This window comes from Halyomorpha halys, unplaced genomic scaffold (genome assembly GCF_000696795.3).
Source record: "Halyomorpha halys isolate HHAL.00 unplaced genomic scaffold, Hhal_1.1 Scaffold890.1, whole genome shotgun sequence".
Lineage (NCBI taxonomy): Eukaryota > Metazoa > Arthropoda > Insecta > Hemiptera > Pentatomidae > Halyomorpha > Halyomorpha halys.
The window spans coordinates 383546-409223 of NW_027106803.1; the positions used below are offsets into that span (position 1 = coordinate 383546).

The 25678-nt window shown below is 31.2% G+C and overlaps 2 protein-coding genes across 2 annotated transcripts; one reads left to right on the forward strand and one right to left on the reverse strand.

Annotated features, from left to right (window-relative positions):
* Window positions 1-83: 83 nt before the first annotated feature.
* LOC106686866 (uncharacterized) lies at window positions 84-25654 on the reverse strand. Its single transcript, XM_024360399.2, has 8 exons — window positions 25517-25654; window positions 25263-25444; window positions 17981-18040; window positions 16020-16787; window positions 13761-13862; window positions 7634-7776; window positions 4448-4605; window positions 84-212 (listed from the first exon to the last, which is right to left on the reverse strand). The coding sequence occupies exons 1-7, from the start codon at window positions 25599-25601 to the stop codon at window positions 4536-4538; spliced, it is 1410 nt and encodes a 469-aa protein (XP_024216167.1). The 5' UTR covers window positions 25602-25654; the 3' UTR covers window positions 84-212; window positions 4448-4535.
* Window positions 5095-7074, forward strand: LOC136795226 (IQ motif and ubiquitin-like domain-containing protein). The gene has a single exon (XM_067045106.1). The coding sequence runs from the start codon at window positions 5095-5097 to the stop codon at window positions 7072-7074; it is 1980 nt and encodes a 659-aa protein (XP_066901207.1).
* Window positions 25655-25678: the final 24 nt, after the last annotated feature.

A 25678-nucleotide genomic window follows, 5' to 3' on the forward strand; every position in this document is an offset into this window, starting at 1 on the left:
TGAAAGTACTAGATAAAGATACTTGCTCACAAGAAGCACTCCTAACGACTGCAGAGACCCCGCGGGTGGGTTATCATTGAACGGTGGTGAGAGGTTGCCTGATTGTATGCTAACTACTAAACTGTACATGAACTCATTCCTCAGCTTCATTTCTGCCAGCGAGCGGTTGCAGCCGGACAATTTTCTCATCCACCTAAGCACCTTTTGTCGATCTGAAAGCATGTTCGAAAGCTGTTAACTTGAATGTTAAAAACATGAAATAATACATTATAACATTTTATTAACGTATACAAAGGTCATTATTATCTTTATTGTTGTGTCGGATTAAATATTGATTATAAATTTAAAATTTAGACTAATTTTAACTATATAATGCACGAAATCTCTCACCCCCTTCCTCCATTTTATTTTTATTATTTTTTTTTACCCCTTTCCAAGTCATTTATGACATACAAGGGGGATTATCTAGAGGTTACCATCCTATTATAGCCATGGAGGGAGGTGGGAGTCAAGTTTTCATTTGGTGGGACCACCATAAAAATAAGAGTCAACACTCCAGTCAGGGTTCAAACCGGAACTGATGAAAGCCGGGAGATGGAAAAAAAAATTAAAATCATCTCAGTGGTTTATTTCGTGGAAAAGGTATATTTTCTACAAAATACAAAAAAATATATTAAAAAAACACCAATTATCTTTACCTTCTTAAATTAATAAAAATCGTAATGCTTTTAATCAGGAACTTTTGAAAAATAAATTATTAAGTTCCAATTAATTATTTTTTAAACCAATTTTTTGGATAGATTCAAATTCCATCTAAGGTCAGAGGATTACCACTCTATGGTGGTGGTAATGAAAATTTTACATTTAACACCTTCCATACCCTAGTTACATAGACTAATTCAAACCTAATTCTAGTTAATTCAAACCCATCAACTTTAAAAGGTCTGTAATGGAGCAGATAAGAAAAAATACAAAAAAAAAAAAAAAAAAAGAAGAACAAGAATTTTTTAGAATCACTCACACATACATGTACATAGGTACAGTAACAGGTAAAAAATGAGAATAAGATTTGTCATTTATTCATCCACTTCTTATTCCTTGTAAGGTAAAAAATTACCAAAGATGCAATGAAAGGTAAATAACTTCTTCTCTTTTGCTTTAAATAGTTAAGCATGCTTGTTACAAACATGGAAATTTCAGGAATACTGAACAAAAGTCAATTTCGTATCGATATGGATAACTGGAAAAGATATGGAAATTAATCGAAAAAAATGTATATATGACTGTTGTTGTATGACTGACAATCAAAGTTTAATAGGTACGGTTGAAAGGTAATTCGTCATTTTGTAGAGAATTTCATCATCACTTTTAAACAGTTTTAGTTCGATTGAAACTTTTAAGGAGAATGACCCATATCCGCTATTTTTTTTATCGTACTTAGCCACATTAGAAGAAACCTACCTTGAATGTTCCTGAGATTCCCAAGCATTGTTTTGGCGAGAAACAGGTTGTAATTGCAGTCATAATTCAAATCTTCTGGATCTTCGGCCATTTGATGTGCTTGTACCAAATTGTAATGACAAAATGGCCTAATACACTAGAATTTAGTAAATACAAATTTCCATGATAATTTAGCCCTCCACCATATGTTAATTTTTCCCTGTTGTATCTTTAGAACACATAACTGTGTCCTCGTTGTGTCTTTTTAGATTAACTAACACGACACCACCCTACTGAATGTTCTAAAGAAGGGTCCTCTTTGAAGTGTTACGAGATAAAGATTGATTAGAACTGTAGTTTGAAATATGATTTCGAACCATAACCTATCCACTCATATGGACTTAAACATGTTAGTAATACTGATTTGGTTAAGACTTGTTTTCCAATGAATCCTGATTTTTTTTCAGTTATTTTTTTTCTACAGCAACCAAATAATACCCTTGAACTATTTAAGGCATATTTATGTTCTTTATTTAGTAGATTTTGTTATATTCGAGAATAAATTTACCTTTGAGGAATTCGGTAGTTCATAAATAATTAACTTTTACTCCTTTTAAAGAACATACAATAACTGCTTCTAATGTTGAAATTCTTCTTGATATAAATTAGTAAAATTCGGAGATAAAGACGCAAAAATTAGTATTCCACTTATTCACGCTGTCGATACACATTCTTCTCTATGCACTTTCGGATTGTACATGTGATTAACTGTTGATTCAAATCTAAAGTAAATACATTTCATTGTTGACGATGAAGTAAGTTTTGATATCTGCATCTAAATGTTGTTCGTCTTTATTTATTTTTATGTTAACATATCGTAACGAGATTCTGTGAACTGTAGTATATTTGGACTACATTTAATTCATTCATCATATGAATTGAGGGATACACAGTCAGTCGGATTGATAGGAATACCTAAAATGGATATTCGGATTGTAAGGTTAAGACAGATGAATAATGCAGAAAATTATAAAATCCGATCGTTCAAAATTATAGTTAATGTGAAAGGGGAGAGGACATCTTCTATAAGAAAGTAGATGCCATTAGCGTATGCCAGAGGAGCCAACAGCGAATGGCCCTTTCTCAAAATAATACGAAAACAAGATTAAAATTAAAATAGGAAATATAAATTGCATTCCTTAATTCGAACCGCTCTGAGGATTATTAAGGTGACATTTTTATAAAAAAAATTTTAGCCTGAGAAGGGTACCGTGAAATTTGTTTAACCCAACAAAAAAATTTTTAAAAACGACTGCTCTATAACCCTAAATCTCAATTTTTGTATGATTGGATTTCAGATATTTCTCCGTAATCCGCCAGTCTTAACCTTACATCAGAACGTCCATTTTTTTGTTTTTTCTGTGAATCAGATTGATAGGTGCTGGGTTACATTGATTTATAATTTCTTTTCTGCTATCGGAAGACAATTTATTATCTCTATAAATATTATAACCAAAATCACAGAAGTAACCGAAGACCTGAGGGTCTAATCATATAATTTATATTTCCCTTATCCGTCTTGTACTTTAAATGCGAAGAGTAATGAAATCATCTCAACATTTACTCGTTTAGGATTCAAGTCTGTATATAATCGGAGATATGTAAACATCATAAATATGTATAAATGAAGTATATAGGAATATAAAAACACCCTTTCCTGTTTACATTCTGTTGTTTAGACCAGTGATTCTCCGACCGTTTTCAATGGGAACTCTTGCCGAGCTAAAAAAAATAGGACGAGGGATTGCAAGAATGGCAACCATTCTCTTCTAAATCTGAGTTTTGAAACCCAATTCCTCATTTCATCAATATATATTCAGGGGAACAGGCACTACATACTACGCACTCGTATAACGCCTCTGGTTTTTTTTTTTTATTTATTTATTTATTTTTTTATATTTTTACTCGGATGGCTGACAGTGATCTGCCAAGGAAAATAGTGACAGAGAAACTTCATGGAACAACACGCAGAGGAAGACCTCACCTTCAATGGAGTGATGGTGTGAGTGGTGATGCCAAGACCATGATAGGAGTGAGGAACTGACTGCCAACCACAAAAGATCGCGATAATTGGTGGAGGCTGGTGCAAGAGGCCATGACTCTACATCCAGTTGTAGTGCTAAACTAATAATAAAATAATGTTTCCTCTACAATATTCCAATTAACTCTTAATGGTTTCATTTTCAATTAGACAAATGTAAAGCTTATCTCTTTCCATGATATGATCATTGGCTGCTTCTTGCATTGCTTTAGCTTGAGTATTCACATTATCAATGGGTTTCGAACAGTAAATATCCATAGTGACATGATTTAGGAGTTTCTTCTTGGCCTGGTAGGACCTCAAGCCAAAGTCCCCATCTATAATTTTTTTTATCCAAGAGTAGATCATGGTACCTTTCAACATTTTGCCTTTGTCACTCATCGTGCCTCATATTTTTTTCCCCTCCTAATAATTTTTCTATTAGTACACTTCCAATTTCAGAAAATAAACACAATGTTAAAATGCCATCTGAACAAACACTCTTTTTTAACTTTTCAATAAAACATGCAATATTTTTTTAATAGAACAAATTACCATAAAGTGTATAGTTTCTCATAAAATCGTAATATATATTAAGTATGCTATGCTCATAATATTTGAAATACAATTTTGCATTTCAATTCTTTTTGTTTCAAAACAAAAAAGTAATGATTTATTCTTATAGTTCAGTTCAAAAGTTAGTATACTATGGCGATTATGTAAAATAGAAAAATGCTTTTATAACCAAATAAAAAAATATTTATACTTTATCCTTGTGCGTGCCAATACAAAGTCAGTAAACATAAATTTAATTATCAGTCAATCGTTTTGAATAATTTCAACTAAATTTGATGATGATTAAGAATGTGTTTCCAAATCATCTACCTTTAATATTATCATGACACTCAAAAAAATATTAGTATTTACTTTTAAAGGATTCTTGATTAAATTTTGTGCTGCTTATAAAATCATTTATTCAACATTGTTTATTGAGGAATGAAAGCCAACAGATTCATTAATAATTACTGTGTTCACTATTGAGTTGATCTATATATGTATCAACAAGTTTTCGGTTCTGATGAAACCTGTAAAAATATAATTTATTTTATAGAACAATAAAAATATTACTTGTTATATTATAAATAAATAATGATTTTAAGATGAAGATTATCTCAAGTGAATACAATTAGTACTATTAATATGAATGTCATTTTTTTTGGTAATAGAAACCCTTAATTACTATAAATTTATGATTATTAATAATGAGAAACAGATAAAACCTAATGTATTACAAATTTATTTGTAATTTTATATGCAAATAAATTAAATAAGAAGTTTGTTAAATGACAAGCAAAGAATTCATGTTATTGACTCCATGAACTTTCTGGTGCCATAGTGACAACAAGCCTCAGTGGGTATATATTTTGACAAAATGAATTGTTATTCATGGTATGATAGTGTAGAAAATAACACAATACTTAATGTTCTAATACCATTACTTTAACCATTATAAAGTAGATAATCATGAATAAAACAATCTAGTGATGAAATAAAAAATATTCAAGAATAAAAACATGAAGAATATGTACAATGAAGCCTTGCTAAGCAACAAAAGCAGCAGAAGTAAAAGTATGGATTCAGAAGTTTCTGCTAATGGACAGAATGAGGTAAATGTGAGATTACTTTTTGGTAGGGACTGCATCAATTTACAATTAAATGAAGAAATGGAAATACAAGAGTTGGTAGACATTGTTAGTGACATGTATGGTTTAATTGATAAACGCTTAGGACTTGAAATGGATGGAGAGCCACTGATGTCTGACATGAAATTGAAATCATTAACAGTAAACCATAATATTGAACTAAAAGCAGTACTTCACATTAATAGGGAAATAATTAGTGTTACTATAAATACTGAAGATTCTGCACAACATTTAGATGGTATTGCTAAAATATATGAAAATGTTTCAGTTCAAACTAACTCCACAGTTCAATTAAATACAAGAGGAACACAAACACCAAACTTCCCACTTATAGATAGAGCAATAAATACTCCTTACACCAAATCAGTTCAAGCCAATCCCTCTCCTAATGCAAATGATAAAATTATTACAGTAAAAGAATATATCCCATATGATGAGATGATTAGGTACCGCAATGAACAAGCTGTCATGATACAAAAATGTATTAGACGATTTTTAGCACAGAAAAGAATCGTAAAAATGAAAAGAGAAAGAGACATTCTACTATCAAAGAAAAAGCTTCAAGCAGAAGAAATGTCTTATGCAACATTATTAGAGAGCATAAAAGAAATTATGATCAAACGGCCAGTTCTCCTTCATGATGATTTCGCTAAAGCATATGCCCTGTTAGCAAACTGGATGAAAAAAGAAAAAAAGAAAATTAAAGAAGAAAAAAGTGGGAAAAATAAAACTGCAGCAATAGGTAATCTATTTAACAAAGAAATGGAATGTTTGCATTTTATTCAAAAATGTAGAATGATACAAAAAAATGAAAATAATAGTAAATTTAAATTTTCAACTTTAGATAAATCTCATGCTAATTTAGATTTAAATAAAACACACAAACATGTAACAGATTGTGAAGATAAAAACGGCTTTGATTTTAAAACCATTTATTCTCAGTTGAGAAACCGAGGATTAGAAAAAGATGATAGAATTGTAATTCTAAACCGTGTGAAACAATTTCTTGAAAGTATAAAAGCTCCTGAATGTACAGAGGACATGAGTGTTTTAATAGATCGAGAAATTAAAATGATTCATTTAGGTGTTAATAAATCTTTTTTAGAAGGATCAAGGAAAAGATTAGAAGAGCTTTTTTCATATTTATCAACCGATCCTGAGTTTAATTCAAATTCAAAAAAGGTACGAAACATATCTTTCTTCCAATGTAAAAATTGCAAGGAACTTAAACCTTTAAAAAAATTCAATATCGACATCCTCAAAAGTTTGACATTCTGCTCATCCTGCACTGTAAGGAAAGAACTTGCTCATTCCACTGTAATTTTAACTCCTTATACAAAAATGATTGAGCAGATTCAGAGGGATGAAATTATAAGAGGTTCCAATGAAGGGTATATCAATCTTTTGCAGCCAAAAAGTCTCTACTATCTTGTACAAATTATATGGCAAGGTAGATCCTGCATAAGTGAAGAAAGTGATTTGGAATTATTAAGATTTATCAGATGGGACCATAATTTTCCCTGGTCACCTTGGAACTGTATGCTTGTTACTGAAAATGAAGCTGAAATTCATCAAGCTATTGAATATATTGAAACATTTTACAGAGAACATTTCATTAAAAAGATAGAAAACAAGCATTTGCAAGCAAAATTAAAATTTGCTGATTTAGAAGAACTAAACAAAAGGATTAAAAATTCTCACCAACAAGAGAATCCTTATGAAACAGTTTCCTCACCAAAATCTCCTAAAGCAAATCCAACAATAAATAACCAAATAAAAAAGCTTCAATCGAATAGTCTATTTAAGGAATCCATAAGTGATCTGGTATTTGCACGATGTAATTATACTTAGGTTATATTGAATTTTGTATCCTATTAGATAGGAATAATTGTAATAAATTAATATAATTCATTATGCTTTTGATGTTTCATGGCAATAATTTATTTTTAATACCATAGAGCTGTGCAATTTTTAAATTTCAGGTAATAATTTTATTACATTTGAAAGTCCGTTTTACAATTTTTAACTAACTTTTTTTTTATAATATTGTTTTATTTTTCCTTACATTATTAAAATGCTAGTTAGACATTTAATTAATATTCCTACTTATGAAATAATAACAAGCTTAAAATAACAAAGATAATCATTTTATGTTATTTTACGATATATGAATAATACTCTTTCAACTTCTGTAACAATATTGATTGTTTCTGTAGAGAGGAATAGTATAGCTTTTTTAATGACTAAGTTTCAATTCTCCATCTTCAAAATTAAATTACCATTTAATTTCAGTCAAACTTTTTAAATTTTAGTCTACACTTGCCCTTATTTATGTAAGTCCAATTTATTATCCAAAATATAATAATACAAAACAATCATTATGATAACCTAAGTGTTTATAAATATATACCTTATTCTCAGTTTGGCAGCTTTTTCTTCTAAACATTTACTCTTCGTCAGAAAGTCTTTATGCTGAGCATTGTAGCATTTTGAAAGCTGATTGAGTTGTTCATTCAACTCTGTTAATTCAACCATTTTGTCTTCATTATCTTTCTACATTAAAATAACAAATCAAATTCAACTCCTTAATTCATGTTGATAGTCAATAAAGTTAGATTTCTAAATAGATATAAAACAAAACTGAGAAAAATATTTGGATAGATATTATTTTCATATGGCAACTTCTTAAGGTATGGTAGAGCAAATTGACCAAGATTTTTTGTTTATTCTTATTTTCATTACGAAGCAACATAAGTTCAAAGATATGTACAAACCATATTTTACAATTCATCTTTTCAAATATATTGTATTGATATTTTACATTTATAGTAAAATAAAACTAAAAATGTTGACTGTTGCCATGACAAGTAAAAGGATGTTGGTAAAAAGGTATATAAGACAAAAATTAAACATAAACATTGTGGAAAATAGAATAAATATTAGTTAAATCAAATAATAAAAGGAAAATATTATTGTTTTAGCGTATTTAGAATGTGTGTGGTTTGGATCTGAAAAAATAATTTGTGTCATAGTTTTAAAAACAGCATTTATTTGATCATTTTTTTAATGTTATTTAAACATTTTGTAATAGTGGTACATAAATTTAGATATTTTAAATAATACAATTTTAAATACAAAATTTCTCCAGGTCATTGGAACACTGCCTGTTAATGCAAACCTCAATATAATGGTTGGAATTTGTTTATTAATAAATACCAACTCTCAGAGCTTATAAAACATAATATTTCATGTATATGAAGTAATTTAAGTTTTTAAAGACTTTAAAGATGTCTAATACTTATTTTTGAACATAAAAGTTTAATGAAACAATAATGAAAAATGAAAGTCTTTAAATTTTATAATATTTCAGCCCTATAACATTTTCGGTCATACTTGCTTAGCGGGAGAAGTTTAGTTGCCTACTAGTTTTTGAGCTAAATGGACATGTCATTAGTATCAGTAGAATATTCACTATTAATGTTGGAGGCAATTTTTGCAAATTTGTTGCATCATTTAAAATTTATACAAGGTAAGTGACATGTAAGAGAACTGTTTCTTATTGCAGCAAAATATAAATAGTGGCCACAGTCTCGATAAACTATTAATTTAACTAAATTAATTTAAAATAAAACTAGTCTCATTTGTGAGATGAAAATGTAATAAGAACAATAAAGAATGCAGTCAACCAACAAAAAAGGTAAACACTACAAATAGAATAAATACTAAAATAAATATTTAATGACTTTTTTAATATATTGTAGTTTTGATTTTTTTTTTATAGGGTTTACTTTCTTCTATCTTAGTTTTTAAGTTGTTTTATTCATATAAAATTTGTTATTTAACAAAATATGTTTTAAAATTTCTATTTTTAAATTAATCTTATAATAGTAAAATTCAGTTATTGTTGTGTAAGGTTTTTTTTACTACAGATTTTATTATAGTGAAAAATAACACAATACAAATTATTAAATTATATTGATCAAGCAATTTTAGCATCAATGAAATAAATGAAAATTCTCATTCTAGGTCCTTCCCTATTAAAAAATTTTGTATTTGTTTTTTTTATTATTCCAAGAAAAAATTGGAAATATATAGAGAACACATTGTTTTTATAAGGAAACAAGTTCCTGTATGAATAAATTAATCCAGGCATATAAAAACTCAAATTTAAGGATCTTTAAAAACATAATGCGTTAAATAACGAGTCATTAATACTTAATTTGGCATTCCATCCCTATTCCTCTTCTCAAGGGCCGACTATATTCTTTGTTTTTCTCACTTGAAACCAAAAACGGTCACTTTGGATAGAAATCTAATTCACATTCAAATATTTTTTTAAAATATTGCTTTCAGTGGTTAATTTAGATCTATACCCTTTGAGAGCACCTGCTTCTGCCGACTTAAGCTCAGTCTAATGTTCAGCACTGCTATAATCCCTCTAAGTCCCATTCATACACACCATTTTTTATCCACCAAAAATGATATTTTCTTTCAACTACCATCATATATTTACAACAGCCAATATCAATCCTATTTTCCCATATAACTACAATATATTGAAGGTTAATATAACAAATCGCTTTATTTTAAAATTTATTAAATTGATCCATTTTGAATTAAAAGAATCAATTTAATTGACATTAAGTCAATATATATAAGAAGATGGTCAGGGTTGCGGTCAAAAGAGAAACAAAAATAGTTTACAACTATTTATTTTCCGACGTTTCGCCCCACTTTGCAGGGCTTCATCTTCTTGGCCCTAATTTTGCCACCCCATCTCCAACTCTGCCAAACTCATCCCTCAACCCCTATGATCTGAAATATATATATAGATACAACCTATTTGACATCACTGAGGAAGACAAAGAACTATCCCGCATCCAGATTAGCAATATGATATCCAATCACCTGCAACATCCCACATCCCAACCTTCCCTTCTCTCCCCCTTATTTTTCAAAGACTTATCCCACACCAGATCCTTTCTCAAATCTAATGACCAACTTATTGTTACTAGAGCTGACAAAGGAAACCTGACTGTAATCTTAGATAAGACTGAGTACATTGAAAAAATTACACAACTCCTCTCTGACCAATCCACATATCTATCTTCAACCCGTGATCCCACCCGCTCACTTATGAATAAGTTTAATCAGCATATTAAAATCCTTCTTCAAAATAAATTAATTAACCATCCTACCTACTACAAGCTAATTTCTTATAATTCTTTACCTCCTCGACTGTACGGACTTCCTAAAATCCACAAACCTGGAAACCCCCTTCGCCCCATCATATCCAATATTAATGCTCCATCTTCTAAACTTAGCCAATTCCTCCTCCCGTCTCTTCAGTTCCTGAGCCATGACAACCCTTATGACATCCACAACTCTTTCCAACTACGAGAACAATTAATATCCCTTAGAATTCCCCCTAACTTCATTCTTACTTCATTTGATACTGTAAGCCTCTTCACCAACATACCCATCGACAAAGCACTTTGTGGAAAAGAACTGGACTATAATAGAGCCACATACCACTCAGCCTCATATCTTGAATCACTTGAACTATGTTGCAAATCCGGATACCTAACTTTTCAAAGAAAGTTCTTTCACCAAACATCAGGTCTCGCCATGGGAAACTCTCTCGCCCCCGATCTCTCTAACATAGTGCTCAATGACCTCCTTGATTCCATCATCCCTTTATTCCATAACGACATTTTATTTATCAAAAAATATTTATACGACCTTTTTCTCATTCTAAACCCTGATAAAATCCCTCATATCCTTTCTTCTTTTAACTCTTACCACCCTCGCCTTCATTTCACCGTTGAAACCGAAACTAACTCTTTCCTCCCCTTTCTTGACCTGCTTATTATAAAGAATAATGACGGCTCCTTGTCTACTGACTGGTATAACAAACCCATTTACTCCGGTAGGCTACTTAACTATTTTTCTGAGCACCCCCACCATCAAAAAATTAATATTGCCACAAATCTCATACACTGTTCCCTTTCCTCAATCCCCAATACCACAACACAAACATTCACCGTATTAAGACTATCTTGCTTTCAAATGATTTTCCACTTCACATCATAAACAAACTTTTAAACTCTTACATCAACCGTTCTACCCCTACTTCTCCTTCCCCAAACTCTCTACATCCACCATCCACACTCTCGATTTATAGATCCCTTCAATATGTCCCCTCTCTCACTGACAACATACAAAAATTCTTAAAATCAACAATCCCTTCACTACGTCTTGGACTCAAATCTCAAAATAAACTATCTTACTTTTTTACTAATACCAAGGATCCTATTCCATTCCAATACCGCCCTAACGTTGTAGACCGGATTCCTTGCTCCTCCCCCAACTGTAATTCTTCATATATAGGCGAAACTAAAAACCACCTCAGATCACGTATCTCTCAACATAAATTATCTATAACTTCCCACAACTCATCCGCTTCCAAACTTTCAGAACATGTCCTTACACTTAATCATGCTTTTGATTTTGACCATACCACAATTTTAGCCACTGTTCCAAATTACCAAAAGAGACTCATCTAAGAATCCATTTATATACATCTTGAACCCCTTCCAGTTAACCACAAAATCAATAAAAACTGTATCTCGCATACATACAGCCAGATATTAAACTTAATTAAGACTAAATAATTATACACTCATTTTATTATCATCACCAAACATTTTTCTATTATACGTTTTTTTCACCAGTTTGTTATCTCTTTATCACTTATATTATCTATCGCTGCATTTACTTATATTTATTCAGCTATGTTTTATTAATTTTCACATTTACTTTGTTTTGTTTTTTGTAAACTTTTATTTCACATGTTTCTATTAACTTATTTCACTTATCATTATCATCACCTATATGGTTAACATTCCATCACATTTTTTCACTTATTTCTATACTTTATTACTTATTTTTAATCTTTTTATGTACTTCTTTCTACATCTCACCTTGTTCTTTTATATATATTTTTATTTTATTTTGTAAACTTTCACTTCAGATTTTTAAATTACCTTATTTCACTTTATGTTAGTCATGTTACTCCTGTTATCTTTACTATTACTATTATCAGTGTAGATAAATGATTATTTTCACGATATATAAATACTACAGTTGTTATTATTGTTTAATTATTTTTCTTACTTATTTCTTTGTATTTTTTTTTTATTTATACTACTCTTTATTTACTTTCACTTATTATTAGTTACTTCTTTTACAATCATTGTTATTATATCCTATATTGTTTTATTTTCTTCAGTATAATCTCGTATTATCAGTAACGATATGTGTCATTCTAATTTTACTTAGTTATTATAGTTATTATTATTATTATCATATTTCTGTATTTTTCTCTTATCATTTTTCATTTTTCGTCATATCTTTATCACTACTTCCTGTATACGCGACGTATTTGAAATTGAAATATAGCCGTTAAACGGCTGGCTGGCTAGCTCCTCACTACTCCTCAACGCTTCCGCTTCTTTGTTTCTTTCTGTTCAACCGTTTGCTTTGAACAGGTAGGTGGTCCTGACTTGTTCTTTGCTCATTTATTATCATTTTATATCATTATTATTATTTATTTCTTTTTTTATTTATAATTATTCTTTCATGACGTTTATCTAATCTCTATTTTTGTTTCCTTCCCCGTATTGTTTTTGTTTTATGTACATCTCCTGTACTATTTTAACTTTATATTTTATGTATTTTTATAAAAAAAATTTACTCTTGCCATTGTTACTTATTTTTATTCTTATCATTGTATCTTATCTTTGTATTTTTATTCTTATCATTGTATCTTATCTTTGTATTTTTATTCTTCTCATTGTATCTTATCTTTGTATTTTTATTCTTATCATTGTATCATTTTTGTATCTTTTTAGCCCTGATGAATCGTCGGAAAATAAATAGTTGTAAACTATTTTTGTTTCTCTTTTGACCGCAACCCTGACCATCTTCTTATATATCAATTTTTACTGTCAATTATATATATATATAAAGTCAATGTAATTGAATAATAATAGAGAAAAGATAGACGTAATCAGATATCCACTAATTTTCACTTATTTTTTTCTGTCTTATTCATTATTAATCAACAAACGTATGTGATAAGAACAAACAATATTCTTTAATTCATCTTTTTAAAACATACACATATAAATTTCATCCGATCTCTACTAGTTTTCATTTCATTTTTTATTTTTAGTCATAAATTAATAATTTCCATTGTTACAAGTGAGAGGGGAAAAAAGACCAGAACAGAAAGAGTGCAAGTCTTTAGAGAATAATTCATATCTTTAAATACATATATACATTTCACCAGGATATTTAGATTAAAAATTCAACTTAAAATTGGACACGGATAAAGGTGTTATTCTTATTTCACAAAAAAACAAAAAGTTGGTTATTTAGTTAGTTTAAAGAACAATCATTAATATTGATCCTTAATAAATATTATTTTTAATATTGTTATAATCAAATTAAATACAAAATTTTAAAAATCATACTTCCATTCTTTCTGCTTCATCAGTCAGCCATCTTTTTTTTTGTGCTTTAATTCTAACAGTCCTGATCTGAGGATTCATTTCACCTTCCTGTATTGCCAATTGCTGAAAGTAAAAGAGACATTAAACATATAAGCATTACAATAAAAATTATACAAGAGTACTGTTCGACATTCATAAAGCATAATTTCTTATGATTATAAGGGAAACATGTTTTCCTAATATCGCTGTTATTCCCAATGTGTTCAGCACCCGGTAAGTATAATTAAAGTGACAGTATTTCAGGAAATAAAGTGGACATTTAAAGTTGTTAGCATTAATAAACATCACCTCTCTTTTAGATTGGGTTAAAAAAAAATTATTGGACTTAAATGGCCTAGTAACGAACGAACCCCTAAAAGCTTAGAATCGTTGAGCCCAGTTAAAAAGGTAGACTAAAACGTTGGTGGTAACGTCGCATTACGGCTGATCTTACTGATTTGAGTTTAGAAGGTGGGCATCAAGGATCATTTATATTTATATAACTGTATTTTGAATACATCAAGTGAAATGTGTGGAGAACAAAAAATAAGGCCCCATACTAAGAAAACAAAATGGTGGAATGATGATGTCAAAAGAAGTGTCAAGCTCAAGAAGGAGTCCTAGAAAAATTATAACAGAACTAAATTACCTATTCATTGGGATGAATATGTCAGAAACCAAAATGAAACTAAAAGAATAATCAAAATAGCTAAGACGAGGACTTGAGAGAAGTTTGGTCAAGAGCTTGAACAAAGCTATAGAGAAAATATTAGGAAGTTTTGGCATATTACGAAAAAATTGATGGGTAAGAGGTCAAAACAGGTCAGGAGCGTAAAAGACATCCATAGGAAATTGGTGACCGAAGAAAAGGAAGTGCTGGAGGTCTGAAGGCAGTAATTCCAGAGAAAATTTAGAATTGAAGAACGTCTCCACCATAGCGACAGAGACTGCAGAAGGAGAGATAGAGTAAAGGACACCTATCCTGAAGATATGGACGATGCGATTGGGGAAGACGAGGTGGAGTTGGCAGTCAACAATATTCAGCAAAGAAAAGCTCCATATTTATAAAATATGGTGGCAAGGAAATGATTAATTGCCTCCAAGTTTTTTGCCGAGAGTTTCGTAGCCGTGAAAATTAGCATCCAACTAGATATAAGTTGATTCTCAGCTATTGATTGGTTGCTTTCCTTGGTGATGTTCTGTTGTTATGCTCCATTATAGTTTGATTTGATTTTGTGAGTTTTAGTAAGCCGTGATGATCTAAAGTTATTTCCAGTTTTCTTCTTACAGCATTGGCTGAAATCAAAACAGTTCGGATCTTTCTAATTATAATTCTTATTCCACTTCTAGTGATACTGCGATTTATCAGTCTGAAGATGGAAGTAATATCCTTTATCTCGACAGCAGACTTCAGAAAAGCTGTAATGGCTTTTATTGTTGAATTCCTGTTACACTGAACCGACAAGGTACTTTTTAATTGCCTTCAGTATTTTTTAAATATGTTTTAATCGTCAAGATATTTACAACAATGATCCGATACTACTTTAGCAAGAAGATCTTTCTCCATAAGAGTCGATTGGGACTTCTCCAGTCCAATTCCTACTAATTGCGGCGGAGTGCCTCACGTTTCTGTTCATTATCTTCACGCCATTAGTGGTATCAATGGAGTATCTAAAGAAATTGATTTCAGCCAATTGGTACCTTCGCCTCCACAAGACATAGGTATCTACGCCTCCAGCGATCGCACATGACTAGTGGTCACACAAACTACGTGGAGCGTGGAGCGATCACACAACGTGGAGCGATCACACAAACTACCACCAACATAGGAGCACACAAGACGACTAATATCAGGGTAAACCATGCTGAGTCGTTAGCCATTAAGACGTTTAGCAAGAAAAGAGTTTGTCGAAGCACTTCATGACATCGAAGGTCAACAGATCTCTAACACAATCCTTTAAGACATAGGCGGTATCAAACTGGACAGCATTAGAGGTTAGACCTTCTCCAATCACGTCGAGAGCTTCGAGGTAAACGGCTCATAGACTGTACCACCTTATAGCCGCTACTCTAACTCCAAATTTTCAAGGCCATCACAGTTCTACTCTGCTCTATAGTACACCGATATTATGACAACTTTACAGTTCCAAGATGAAATGTTTCAGTACCAATATGTTGCATTACTAGACTAAAATGTCTTATGAGAGAAACAATAAAGAAATAACTTTTTTATCAACTCACCTCTCTGAGCATTAAGTACAAATAATCATCATCCCTTTCATAAACATCGTACTTAAATTCTGGCAAGAGGCGTTTAAGACTCCTAACGCCAGTTTGAGCCCGCCTGAGAACTGCTGCCTCCCATCCCTCATATCGCTCTTTTAGTTTCAATTGTTCTTTGCCAAGTAGTTCCTCTGTGTCCTGCATCCGAGCTCTGAACATGGACTGCACGAATTCCTTGAACTGAGCAATCTCAGCTGTGGCTACGAAATTTAGTAACTGGCCTTGGTCACATGTGGTAGGTGCGATGAGCCTAATGAAGTCGAACAGCCGGGTACATTTGTCGACAGAGTCTATTATTCTGCTCATTTCCTCATATGCTTCTTCACTACCTGGAAGTGGTGGCACGAAGGGCTCGTCGTTCACTTCCACACTATTGTCTAAATAGCCTAAAGGTGAAACTGGTGGAGGATGTACTTTCAGGAAATGACAAGCCGATGACTTAGATTTAGGTTTATCCAGGCGGGTTCCAGGTCTCTCCAACACAGTCTTTTTGTTTTTCTGGCAAGGAGAACATGGAGTCAATTTACCATCTACTAGTTTCCTCTTGCTTCGCACATTAGGTCTACTAGGTGTTATAGTTGGATAGGGTGTGGATGCTGCCATTGGTCCGCGTTTCTGCGAGCTGCCTCTTGCGCTGAATGAAGGTTGTGCAGGTGTCGCACAGGGCATTGTTGCTCTTGGAGTTTCGTATGCATAGGGCTGCGGCGTTTCAGTAGAGCAGGAAGCCTGAAGGAAGTAAAGTAATTATAATTAAATTGGTTCACACAATTAGTAAATGGATATTTATAATATTCATATATAAAATTATAATATTTGAATATTAATCTATTTAATATCTGAGACACTACAAAATTAAATTTTAAATCTTGAGGATTTTTTAATGATTGTGGCTTACTACCTTATAGTAAAGATGTAAATACATAGTTTTTTCATAACGTTAGTTTTAGTTACTACTTAATGATAGTCGTTTAAGTCATTACTTTACAATAGAGACTTTATTTAGGTAGTTCTACAATAATATTTTCATTATAATTATTATCTTTATTTATTTTTAATATTATTTTCTTCTTTACTACAAAAGGTGTGCTTTGAATTCATGCAGACAATGAAAACATTTTAATGTTACTTCTGTAGAAAATTTTCACTCGCACTTCTTGTTCAAAGCACTATTCATTCAATCACTATTCATTCAACATTGTTGCTATGTAAATTTTACCAATGCACCCTGTTTCTATTACTCTTTATTACTGAGATATATAAAGTATTTATTTATATACCTATATAATCAAATAAAAAGCATTTATAGATAATTATTATATGGTAACACAAATTATAAAGTTAATATAATTATTTATAACAAATAAGAAGTGAGTTATTTTTTATCATACTCTGACTGTGTAGCCTAATTCATCAGTGGTTTTATAATGTATTCATAATACACCTTAATCCATATAATAATACTATTGAAATGAAAACCAAAATTTTCAGTAGGAGGTAAAAGTGCACATGGTGGGGTATATTAAAAAAAAAAGACCTTAAATTATGTTATTCATTTTACTATGAAACGTAATTATATTACAAACCTATTAGTAAGACTATGCACGAAAGTCCTTCACTATTCGTTTTTCATTGTCTTGTATTTATTGTATGATGTATGATTTTAAATAAGTATTAATAAATTTGTAATATTGAAACTGAAAATAAATAATTTTGAAAAGATGTATAAGATTGAATAGGTTGTAAACGATTAAATAAATCAAACAGATGGACGCGGATATTTATAGAAATCTTGTGAAATTGCAAACTATAATAGTTACTGGTAACCGATAAACAATCAGAATCAAGACACAAGTTTGAACATTTTTTGAAAAATTAAAAACCCTTAGACGCCATAAAAACTGTTACTATGTAAATTTTACCTCTGGTGAATAGAATTGAGTTCCATTTGCGAGGCAGTCCTCCTTACACGATGCATTTCCCTGAAAAAAGAAAAATTAACATTAATTCAATTGGTTTTTCTATACCTTGAGAAAAAAAATAAGAAGGATTGATATTTTTATCATAGGAGAAAATGATTACTCGGATTAATGAAAATCAATATTTTCTAGAGGTGGGAGTAAGAAGGACAGACATTTTATAACAACAGTTCTTTTAAAGTCAATGAACTGTCATTTTTATTTCGTTTCCCAGTTCGTCACTAGTGTTGCTGTAAGTTCTGGTTTTGGTTTAAACGACAATACCTTTAAGGTAACGTTTTGCTATCAATAACAACCGCTATTACGTTAGTTGTTTTGTTGTCTTAGTTCTTCATTTTGTCATAATTTCGAGAATTTATTTCAAACGATTAAAGGGAAATAATAGTTAAATAATATACTCCACTTTATTTTCCAATTCCCCCATCACTTCATTTTATTAGTACCCTTCTGTAAAATTATTCAGTTTATGTCATTTTGTTTATATTTTCTTTTCTATACTTATTGGTTATCTTGTTCTGTTCTTAGCCCTCATGAAGGCTAGAAACTCTAGCCGAAACGTTGGCACAAATAAATAAGCTACACCAACTTATTTGTGTTTCATTTGACCGCACCCCCAAGCATCATCTTCTAGTGCGTCATCCACGGTCAACTATCTCTCATAATTATGAAAATAATAGTTTAATTAAAATATGGGTAGCAAATAACAATTTTCTTAGAATAGCACAATGACTTTTGAAGTAACCAATTATATCAAACGATTATCGAAATAAATTGGAAAATCTGTCTATTTATTACCGATCATGGACAAAATCCTCGAAAAACTCATTTTGAAACGCCTATACCCCACCCTGGATTCCAATCATATATTACTTGATTACCAATTTGGATTCCGAACATGCCACTCCACTATCCAGCAATGTCATCGTGTGGCGGACGTTGTCTTCTTTAGAGCGCGGAATGTACTGCAAGGGAGTATTTTTTGATGTAGAACAGGCCCATGATCTGGTCTGGCACCCGGGACTGCTTTACAAACTCCGTAAATTCCTACCTCCTAAATACTTTCTCATCATCCGTTCCTTTCTCACTGATAGATTATTCAAAGTAAGCCACAATGGTTCCTATCTATCCTTCTATTCTCAGTCCGCTGGTGTTCCTCAAGGAAGTATTCTCGGTTTCATCCTCAACAACGTCTATACAGTTGACATCCCAACCGATCCTAACACTATCCTCACCAGGTATCCTCATGACACAAGTGTGCTCGCAGTTAATAATAACCCTTTAATTGTACCCTAAACTCTCCAATCTCATATCACAGCCCTCGAAGAATGGTGTCATAATTGGAGGATTAAAATAAATCCCATCAAATCACCTTTACCCATCGTCATAAATCGACTGCCCTACTTTCTTACTTAGTATCCTTTAATAATGTTGCTCTTACCCTTGTCGAAGAAATCCGCTCCCTTGGACTACATGTGGACAATCGACTAACCTGGAATCCTCACACAAGACTGAAAAGACAAGTACAGCATGTCGATTTCGACTATTACAGCACTTATTAGACAAATGGTCTAAACTTCCAATTCATTACAAAAGACTGATCTACATGACTGTAATGAAACCAATCTTGACATACGGAGTTGAGCTTTGGGGCTCCACTAATCCTTCGAATTCATCTCGTATCCAATCCTTATAATCCAAAATCCTTCGTGAAATCCTTAATTTTCCTGGCTTTGTCACTAATAAAATCATACACAAAGACCTTAATGTTCCTTATGTAACCGAACTAGCACGAACCAGATATCAATCCTTCCATTATAAACTCCCTAACCATCCAAAACCACTAGTTTCAAACCTTGCTTCCTCTTCCATTCCTGACAATCCTCCGAGGTGCCTGAAAAGAAGATGGCCACGAGACCTGGTAATGTAAAAAAGTCATTAGAGTACTACCAATAGGTAGTTTCTCTACACGCCTGTATCACTCCATAATTATTATTATTATATGGGCAACAGACCATGCAGGTCTAAATCCTCGTGCGATGTATTAGGAAATACATCGCTCGTTTCTTGACGTGTTTTTTTTCGTAGGGTGGGTCCCTCACTCCCACGCCTATTTTTTTTTTGTAGTGCCACCCAATGGCTAATGGGCCTCACAAATGCCCGGGGGAGGTTGTGAGTGAGTTTTGTATTATTTTATGCTTGAAAAAAAGCCCGGGTAGAACCGGGACTCAATCTGATAACCTTCGGGTTGGTAGACTGGCGCGTTGCAACGCTGCTACCGCTGCCCCATCACTCCATAATAACTTTTATAAATAATAACGGGAATGAAAACTAATAGGATGGTATTTCATGACTCATTCGTTTATTCATTTTATGAATTTTTTTTTTTTCGTTTACCTATCTTGCCTAAGTAATAAGGGTTATGATAATCGTAGTACATTTTACTAAAACAGCCACTATTTCTAATTTCTCCTAACTATGGTTGGCAGGGTTATCAATTTCGACTAGTAGCTATGTTTAGTTTTCATTAAAGAAATCAAAATTGGGGTGAAATAACAGTTTTTATTTCAGGCTCTTGGACTAATTAAATGTTATATGACGGGGATTAAGGGTACAACAAAAAATTCTTTATTAAATCCAGATTGTATCAGATTGAGTACATTTCATTATGTAAAATTCAATTTGAATATTGTATGTATGTATACGTGCTTGAAACGCTTGAAGAACTCTCAAAGACTGATCTATTTGCGGAGCCTGTCCGTACATATATATATATATATATATATATATATACACAATCGGTCAGCTGTTCTCGATCAGTTGATATGGACCTATCAGCTGACAGTCCGTAACTTATATATATATATATCTTTTTACACTTTCTTGAGACTGGTTTTTATTGTTTAAATAAAATAAATTTTAGTCTCAAAACAATATCTCTTTTTTAGTCCGATGTTTCGGCCAACTCGACGATCCTCAGGGACAATCTTAATACAATTTTAGAACCACATCAATTAAAAAAAAAAATTTTATGTAGGCTATTCTGCCCAGGTCATTAATTTCAGTCGATAATTACCCTATTTAGTCAATTCAAAATATTAAATTAAAAATTAAAACTATCGATAAAGAGATTGTTGTGATAAATTATAGTAGTGAAGGTTACCTGTGATTAAAGGTTTTAATTTAATATGTTGAATCGACAATATATGGAAATTGCGGACTGGAATTAGTAACCTGGGCAGAATAGCCTGCAAAAAGTTTTTTTTTTTAAATTGATATTGTTCTAAAATTATATTACGATTGTCCCTGAGAATGGCCGAGGTGGCTGAAACGTGGGACTTATAGAGGTATAAATTGTTTTAAGACTAAAATTTGATCAAATTTATTATATTTAAATAATTTTATTGAATAATAATGTTTATAAAACAGACTTAATAATGAGTTTTTTTTTGTTTTGTTTTTTAGGAGGAGAAAATGATTATGAGTTGTAAATTATAGATCACGAAATATATTCTAATCTTCCTCTGGATTATACATCATCGGGTTCAAGTTGGACAAGTAAGAAGCTTAACTGGTTGATAATATTTATTTCTGAAGTGTTTGTCGCACAGTGACGTAACTAAGAGCTCAGCAGGAAAGAACGATTTTATTAGAGTGGCTACATTCAGTGGATTAAATAACTTTAATATAAACCATAAGTTGGGTAAATATCACAGTAATATGAACTCTTAGTTCGACAGCTGGTTCTAAGTACCAAGTCTACAGGGATATTTATTTATATTAAATTTTGGTACTATAAACTAATTATTAATTATAGTTACCTATATATGGAATATGTATTAAGGAAGAATATTTTCATTCAAATAAAGTTAATTTGTTTTTTGTTGAAATAACTTATTTATTAGATTAATTTTTTTTATTTTAAATGAAATTAGCCAAAAATAAATTTTATATTGTATTTTTGTTTATATATATTTATTTTATTTATATACATTTTATATTACACCGAAGCACACACAATTATACCATGTGAATAAAATAATTTAAACCTTTAAACTGTCTGGTCAATTTTGAAATCCTAATCGTTTTGAAAGTGATACAGCAAGTTTTTAAAAAAAAGGCACTTTAATCACATAGCCATAATTACAATTTTAATTTATAGTAATGATTTAATAAAAAAGAAGAGATATTTTATATTAGGCTAAGGGTATATCGCTGCTTAGTTTTAATATATTAGCTTTAATGGCACAAAACAAAAACAGTATTTTTATTTTTTACTAAACGTGTTCTATTGATGGTGCAGTTTCACCATACAGAGTGGCAGATCTTCATTTTTTCTGATTTTCTAACAGGAAACAGATGTGCTGATATCAAACAGTAATAATTATGTTTAATCGCCAGTAATAATCATCAGTTGATAATCATATTGAGTAATTATTTTTATAACTAAAATTTATGCAATGATGAGAAGATAATTCACCGTGGATAATATTTATGAAGAGATGGTTGGGGTGCGGTCAGAAACTAACACAAGTAAGTTGAAAAAACTTGCTTAATAGTGCCAACATTTCGTTACAACTTAGTGCCAAAATTTCAAAGAAAAATAAAAAAATTTTTTTTTTTATTCATTGGTTGTTATCTTGTTATTTAGATTAATTAGTTATCTTGTTATGCCCGATGAAGGCGAGAAATTCTGGCCGAAACAAACGTTGGCACTATTAAGTTTTAACTTATTTGTGTTAGTTTCTGACCGCACCCCCCTACTACCATCTTCTCTTCATATTAAATTTATGAAGTAAACAAGATTTCAGGAATTTATATAGTATTAAAATAGTTTTATTATGTAGATGAACAAGGTGATTGACGGATAGTCCAAAAGGTTTCAAATGCATCAATAAATTAGTATTAAGGGTTTAAATATTTCATAAAGAGTATTAAGGACGGAGACTATCGTAACTCATCCTGTAGATATGTAAACGTGAATTATCTTATGTAGTTTTCTAATTTTGAAGACATTGGAATTCGATTTTTTTCCAGCTAAATTAAATGGTTTTGCGAATTGAGTGGTACCACTTCAAACTTGGAGGATAAACCAACAATATCACAATCTCGGAAATCTCACCTCTTTCATTGTGTTTCTGTTAGGATTTTTTAAATATTTTTCACGAGAAAATAGCAGAACGGATTTTGACTAAACTTTTTTCAGTTTTTATGTAGGTTTTGGGTTGCGTTCACCTGCTATCCACCTTCATAAAACAAAATAAAAACCCCCAAATATTTCGCAGTTTGAGTAGTATATGTGAATAGCGTCACTGCAAGAATTGTTCTTAAGCATTATTTTCTTATTCTAATATCTTTAAACTATCTTAAATTATATCCTTATATTAATGTAAATTATATCCTTTTTACTGGTGTTGTTAATTGATTCTAATAATTTTAAGTAATATATTTTTAATGTTAATACTCTTAAGGCAAATGCTACCAAATAATGGCAAATTCGTGCATGCGCAAGGGTGTGGATGTGTTATTTGAATTGGCTGGTACAAGTTGGCCTCACGCAACACCGTTGGGTGCCGGTTTTTTGGTACAAAATCAAAGGGCGCTTGCACAGTTTGCACGGGTTTGTTTAAGTTTTCATTGATTTAGAACTGCTAACAGATGATAATTTGTGTTCTTCGTGTTTTAATTAATTAAAGAATTTCGTCAACTTTTGGATTCAATTATTAACTCTCGATAATCATTTCACGTTTTTAAATTCTATCGATTTGGTATAAAAACATTATTTTCAATCTTGTCAATTAACTTCAGCAGTTTGTTTTTGATTTAAAACATCACAAATATATATTTCTTAAGAGGTATAGGTAATTAAATTAACAAGCTTCTGATACAAAAACCAGAACGAAGGTTGAATTTCTAGGCAATAGTTCACAAAACTAAGTTTGTTACTTCCTATGTTTGCCAAACATTTGTACATACTTATACAGTGGTAATTAACCAGTAGGATGCTTTTGGGTCAATTTATAAAATGATACTATTCATTCAACATCACTTTACAACGATAAAATACGTAAGGTTTAGGAAAACCACAAATATCTAATTAAAATGATTATACGTTGTTTTTGTTTATATATAATTATAATTTTATATTTATACACCAATACTACAACAAAGAAGAAAATTGAGTATTTTACAATTATCTATTCCGCTTTATGATTAATAGCGAAAATTGAAAGTCGTGATTTAGCAAAAGCCATAATAATTTCCCCAATCACTTATTATCTCGAGGAATATGATAACTTTACACTATTCAGTATTGACCTAGCGTAAATCAATAATTTACCTGGCATAAATCCTAAATAAACGAAAGTAAACATCCATATCCTATTACATAAACCGTCTAACACTGTTTAAAATTATATTATTTATCAATAAAAAAATATAAATTCGGCCTAGGCTCAGGATGGACTCTTAGGTTGAGAGTACAACTTAAAAAGTCCAGAAAATTAGAAGGACATATCTTTTGCAAATTAGTAAATTAAGGTGACAATGACCTAAGAGGTTTATCCCTTATTAATTAAAAACAAATGTGTAAGCATCTTGCTGATTTCATTTTATCAAAATATCGATAACATATAGATGGTAGATGATAATTTCCAGGGTTATCCTAGTGGTCATATGAGGTTTTGATTGCCTACCATGGATGTGTTGATAGTAGATTTTTGTGAAGTCGAGGATAAAACATAGGTATTACAAAGTCGCTCTTGTAAGATCTTAGAAATTCACATGAAACCACCTCGAAATATCCTTGTTTCAAAGATAGAAAAACAATAGTAAAAATACTGGAAGATTATTGATTGACCGTGTGTGAAGATGAAAGGAATATGGTCCGGGTGCGGTCAAGAAAAACTCAAATAGTAGAAATATACTAATTTAATGAGCCAACGTTTCGCCCCACGTTGCAGGGCTTCTTCAGGGAAATAAAGAGATGTAAAAGAAAAAAGAATACAAATCAAATGAGAAAACAGAAAAAATACCTAGGCAGACGGCAGCAAAAACTAAAAAAAAAAAACTTTTCTTTTACATCTCTTTATTTCCCTGAAGAAGCCCTGCAACGTGGGGCGAAACGTTGGCTCATTAAATTAGTATATTTCTACTATTTGAGTTTTTCTTGACAGCACCCGGACCATATTCCTTTCATCAATAGTAAAAATATATGTATTATTTTTACCATATCTATATTTAAAGGAGGTAAGGGTCCAGAAGGTGGTTCTTCCACAAAAGGATGGTGCATAGTTTGTCTCTTCAACAAATACAAAAGATAAGACATGTATTCATTCCTTCTTACTTTCTCCTCAATGTCACACACTGGTTCACTCAACTTTGTTATCCAACAGCTTAACGACATCATATCTACCATTCAAGGATAAATATAATATGAGAAAAAGGTAATATACACAAAATCACCTCACCTCAATGACCTACCAAGTTCATTTTCTATAAAGGATATGTTATTTTTTATTTCAAACATCATCATATTAAACTCTGAATCAAGATTTGAAGCATCCATTTTATTGATTTTATATTAAATGTTTACACAATAATTTGGCCAAACTATTTTTGTACGTTTTTAAGAGGTTGCGAATT